Source organism: Salmo salar, unplaced genomic scaffold (assembly GCF_905237065.1).
Source record: "Salmo salar unplaced genomic scaffold, Ssal_v3.1, whole genome shotgun sequence".
NCBI classification, from domain to species: Eukaryota; Metazoa; Chordata; class Actinopteri; order Salmoniformes; family Salmonidae; genus Salmo; species Salmo salar.
The window spans coordinates 134,001-140,000 of NW_025548188.1; the positions used below are offsets into that span (position 1 = coordinate 134,001).

General features: G+C 50.0%; 1 protein-coding gene across 6 annotated transcripts in view; it reads right to left on the bottom strand.

Annotated features, from left to right (window-relative positions):
• ptpro (protein tyrosine phosphatase receptor type O) overlaps positions 1-6,000 on the bottom strand; it is a 143,517-nt gene that overhangs the window by 19,273 nt on the left and 118,244 nt on the right. For 5 of the 6 annotated variants that reach the window (XM_045712040.1, XM_045712039.1, XM_045712041.1 and 2 more), the window contains 2 exons: positions 1,520-1,601; positions 685-775 (listed from right to left, as the gene is read on the bottom strand). In XM_045712040.1, the coding sequence (XP_045567996.1) occupies positions 685-775; positions 1,520-1,601 (173 nt within the window). Of the gene's footprint in view, positions 1-495; positions 651-684; positions 776-1,519; positions 1,602-6,000 lie in introns of those variants that run through there. The other variant, XM_045712042.1, reaches the window with a different exon arrangement.

A 6,000-nucleotide genomic window follows, 5' to 3' on the forward strand; every position in this document is an offset into this window, starting at 1 on the left:
ACTCACATGGCAGGATGTTGGTGTGCTGTTATATATGGCGTAGTGTCTGGGTCACTCACATGGCAGGATGTTGGTGTGCTGTTATATATGGGGTCCCCCTGGTCACTCACATGGCAGGATGTTGGTGTGCTGTTATATATGGCGTAGTGTCTGGGTCACTCACATGGCAGGATGTTGGTGTGCTGTTATATATGGTCCGAGGTCTGGGTCACTCACATGGCAGGATGTTGGTGTGCTGTTATATATGGCGTAGTGTCTGGGTCACTCACATGGCAGGATGTTGGTGTGCTGTTATATATGGCGAGTGTCTGGGTCACTCACATGGCAGGATGTTGGTGTGCTGTTATATATGGCGGCTGGTCACTCACATGGCAGGATGTTGGTGTGCTGTTATATATGGCGTAGTGTCTGGGTCACTCACATGGCAGGATGTTGGTGTGCTGTTATATATGGTCGCGTCTGGGTCACTCACATGGCAGGATGTTGGTGTGCTGTTATATATGGTGTCGTGTCTGGGTCACTCACATGGCAGGATGTTGGTGTGCTGTTATATATGGCGTAGTGTCTGGGTCACTCACATGGCAGGATGTTGGTGTGCTGTTATATATGGCGTAGTGTCTGGGTCACTCACATGGCAGGATGTTGGTGTGCTGTTATATATGGCGTAGTGTCTGGGTCACTCACATGGCAGGATGTTGGTGTAGCGGTTCTTGGGTCTGTTGATTGGCAGGTCTGCTGCATCATGGGAAAGATCCAGACCTACGCTCTTCAGCTCCTACAACATGACAGACACATGACAGGCCATGAGCGACGACTCAAACACAATATCTAATCCAGGTATAACATGATCATATATCTAATCCAGGTATAACATGATCATATATCTAATCCAGGTATAACATGATCCAGGTATAATATGATAATATATCTAATCCAGGTATAATATGATCATATATCTAATCCAGGTATAACATGATCATATATTTAATCCAGGTATAACATGATCATATATCTAATCCAGGTATAACATGATCATATATCTAATCCAGGTATAACATGATCATATATCTAATCCAGGTATAATATGATCATATATCTAATCCAGGTATAACATGATCATATATCTAATCCAGGTATAACATGATCATATATTTAATCCAGGTATAACATGATCCAGGTATATCTAATCCAGGTATAACATGATCATATATCTAATCCAGGTATAATATGATCATATATCTAATCCAGGTATAACATGATCCAGGTATAATATATCTAATCCAGGTATAACATGATCATATATCTAATCCAGGTATAACATGATCATATATCTAATCCAGGTATAATATGATCATATATTTAATCCAGGTATAACATGATCCAGGTATAATATATCTAATCCAGGTATAACATGATCATATATTTAATCCAGGTATAACATTATCCAGGTATAATATGATCATATATCTAATCCAGGTATAACATGTTTCTGTGTATCATTAGGTCATCAGAAAACTACCTCAAACTGCAGAGAAAACTTGTAGGCGGAGTCTTTGCTCATGTCTTTGAGGTACGCTTCAAAGTCATCCAGCTGGACAGAGCTGAAACACAACACAGAGAACAGTCATCCAGCTGGACAGGGCTGAAACACAACACAGAGAGAACAGTCATCCAGCTGGACAGGGCTGAAACACAACACAGAGAGAACAGTCATCCAGCTGGACAGGGCTGAAACACAACACAGAGAGAACAGTCATCCAGCTGGACAGAGCTGAAACACAACACAGAGAACAGTCATCCAGCTGGACAGGGCTGAAACACAACACAGAGAACAGTCATCCAGCTGGACAGGGCTGAAACACAACACACAGAGAACAGTCATCCAGCTGGACAGAGCTGAAACAGAACACAGAGAACAGTCATCCAGCTGGACAGGGCTGAAACACAACACAGAGAACAGTCATCCAGCTGGACAGGGCTGAAACACAACACAGAGAACAGTCATCCAGCTGGACAGAGCTGAAACAGAACACAGAGAACAGTCATCCAGCTGGACAGAGCTGAAACACAACACACAGAGAACAGTCATCCAGCTGGACAGAGCTGAAACACAACACAGAGAACAGTCATCCAGCTGGACAGAGCTGAAACACAACACAGAGAACAGTCATCCAGCTGGACAGGGCTGAAACACAACACAGAGAACAGTCATCCAGCTGGACAGGGCTGAAACACAACACACAGAGAACAGTCATCCAGCTGGACAGAGCTGAAACAGAACACAGAGAACAGTCATCCAGCTGGACAGGGCTGAAACACAACACAGAGAACAGTCATCCAGCTGGACAGGGCTGAAACACAACACAGAGAACAGTCATCCAGCTGGACAGGGCTGAAACAGAACACAGAGAACAGTCATCCAGCTGGACAGGGCTGAAACACAACACAGAGAACAGTCATCCAGCTGGACAGGGCTGAAACACAACACAGAGAACAGTCATCCAGCTGGACAGGGCTGAAACACAACACACAGAGAACAGTCATCCAGCTGGACAGGGCTGAAACACAACACAGAGAACAGTCATCCAGCTGGACAGGGCTGAAACACAACACAGAGAACAGTCATCCAGCTGGACAGGGCTGAAACACAACACAGAGAGAACAGTCATCCAGCTGGACAGGGCTGAAACACAACACAGAGAACAGTCATCCAGCTGGACAGGGCTGAAACAGAACACAGAGAACAGTCATCCAGCTGGACAGGGCTGAAACACAACACAGAGAACAGTCATCCAGCTGGACAGAGCTGAAACACAACACACAGAGAACAGTCATCCAGCTGGACAGAGCTGAAACACAACACAGAGAACAGTCATCCAGCTGGACAGAGCTGAAACACAACACAGAGAACAGTCATCCAGCTGGACAGGGCTGAAACACAACACACAGAGAACAGTCATCCAGCTGGACAGAGCTGAAACACAACACAGAGAATAGTCATCCAGCTGGACAGAGCTGAAACACAACATAGAGAACAGTCATCCAGCTGGACAGAGCTGAAACACAACACACAGAGAACAGTCATCCAGCTGGACAGAGCTGAAACACAACACAGAGAATAGTCATCCAGCTGGACAGAGCTGAAACACAACACAGAGAACAGTCATCCAGCTGGACAGGGCTGAAACACAACACAGAGAGAACAGTCATCCAGCTGGACAGGGCTGAAACACAACACAGAGAACAGTCATCCAGCTGGACAGGGCTGAAACACAACACAGAGAACAGTCATCCAGCTGGACAGGGCTGAAACACAACACAGAGAACAGTCATCCAGCTGGACAGAGCTGAAACACAACACAGAGAGAACAGTCATCCAGCTGGACAGGGCTGAAACACAACACAGAGAACAGTCATCCAGCTGGACAGAGCTGAAACACAACACAGAGAACAGTCATCCAGCTGGACAGGACTGAAACACAACACAGAGAACAGTCATCCAGCTGGACAGGGCTGAAACACAACACAGAGAACAGTCATCCAGCTGGACAGAGCTGAAACACAACACAGAGAACAGTCATCCAGCTGGACAGAGCTGAAACACAACACAGAGAACAGTCATCCAGCTGGACAGGGCTGAAACACAACACAGAGAGAACAGTCATCCAGCTGGACAGAGCTGAAACAGAACACAGAGAACAGTCATCCAGCTGGACAGGGCTGAAACACAACACAGAGAACAGTCATCCAGCTGGACAGGGCTGAAACACACACAGAACAGTCATCCAGCTGGACAGGGCTGAAACACAACACAGAGAACAGTCATCCAGCTGGACAGGGCTGAAACACAACACAGAGAACAGTCATCCAGCTGGACAGGGCTGAAACACAACACAGAGAACAGTCATCCAGCTGGACAGGGCTGAAACACAACACAGAGAACAGTCATCCAGCTGGACAGGGCTGAAACACAACACAGAGAACAGTCATCCAGCTGGACAGGGCTGAAACACAACACAGAGAACAGTCATCCAGCTGGACAGGGCTGAAACACAACACAGAGAACAGTCATCCAGCTGGACAGGGCTGAAACACAACACAGAGAACAGTCATCCAGCTGGACAGAGCTGAAACACAACACAGAGAACAGTCATCCAGCTGGACAGAGCTGAAACACAACACAGAGAACAGTCATCCAGCTGGACAGGGCTGAAACACAACACAGAGAGAACAGTCATCCAGCTGGACAGAGCTGAAACAGAACACAGAGAACAGTCATCCAGCTGGACAGGGCTGAAACACAACACAGAGAACAGTCATCCAGCTGGACAGGGCTGAAACACACACAGAACAGTCATCCAGCTGGACAGGGCTGAAACACAACACAGAGAACAGTCATCCAGCTGGACAGGGCTGAAACACAACACAGAGAACAGTCATCCAGCTGGACAGGGCTGAAACACAACACAGAGAACAGTCATCCAGCTGGACAGGGCTGAAACACACACAGAACAGTCATCCAGCTGGACAGGGCTGAAACACAACACAGAGAACAGTCATCCAGCTGGACAGGGCTGAAACACAACACAGAGAACAGTCATCCAGCTGGACAGGGCTGAAACACAACACAGAGAACAGTCATCCAGCTGGACAGAGCTGAAACACAACACACAGAGAACAGTCATCCAGCTGGACAGAGCTGAAACACAACACAGAGAACAGTCATCCAGCTGGACAGAGCTGAAACACAACACAGAGAACAGTCATCCAGCTGAAACAGGAGAAATGTGTGTCCTTTTGTATAGTGTGATGCAGGGTGGTCTGCTGCTGGTTAAAGCCCGAGGTGGGATGCAGGGTGGTCTGCTGCTGGTTAAAGCCAGCGGTGTGATGCAGGGTGGTCTGCTGCTGGTTAAAGCCAGCGGTGGGGTGCAGGGTGGTCTGCTGCTGGTTAAAGCCAGCGGTGGGGTGCAGGGTGGTCTGCTGGTTAAAGCCAGCGGTGGGATGCAGGGTGGTCTGCTGCTGGTTAAAGCCAGCAGTGGGATGCAGGGTGGTCTGCTGCTGGTTAAAGCCAGCGGTGGGGTGCAGGGTGGTCTGCTGCTGGTTAAAGCCAGCGGTGGGATGCAGGGTGGTCTGCTGCTGGTTAAAGCCAGCGGTGTGATGCAGGGTGGTCTGCTGCTGGTTAAAGCCAGCGGTGTGATGCAGGGTGGTCTGCTGCTGGTTAAAGCCAGCGGTGGGGTGCAGGGTGGTCTGCTGCTGGTTAAAGCCAGCGGTGGGATGCAGGGTGGTCTGCTGCTGGTTAAAGCCAGCGGTGGGGTGCAGGGTGGTCTGCTGGTTAAAGCCAGCGGTGGGATGCAGGGTGGTCTGCTGCTGGTTAAAGCCAGCGGTGGGATGCAGGGTGGTCTGCTGCTGGTTAAAGCCAGCGGTGTGATGCAGGGTGGTCTGCTGCTGGTTAAAGCCAGCGGTGGGGTGCAGGGTGGTCTGCTGCTGGTTAAAGCCAGCGGTGGGATGCAGGGTGGTCTGCTGCTGGTTAAAGCCAGCGGTGGGGTGCAGGGTGGTCTGTTGGTTAAAGCCAGCGGTGGGGTGCAGGGTGGTCTGCTGCTGGTTAAAGCCAGCGGTGGGGTGCAGGGTGGTCTGCTGCTGGTTAAAGCCAGCGGTGGGATGCAGGGTGGTCTGCTGCTGGTTAAAGCCAGCGGTGGGGTGCAGGGTGGTCTGCTGCTGGCTAAAGCCAGCGGTGGGATGCAGGGTGGTCTGCTGCTGGTTAAAGCCAGCGGTGGGGTGCAGGGTGGTCTGCTGGTTACAGCCAGCGGTGGGGTGCAGGGTGGTCCGCTGCTGGTTAAAGCCAGCGGTGGGGTGCAGGGTGGTCTGCTGCTGGTTAAAGCCAGTGGTGGGGTGCAGGGTGGTCCGCTGCTGGTTAAAGCCAGCGGTGGGGTGCAGGGTGGTCTGCTGCTGGTTAAAGCCAGCGGTGGGATGCAGGGTGGTCTGCTGCTGGTTAAAGCCAGC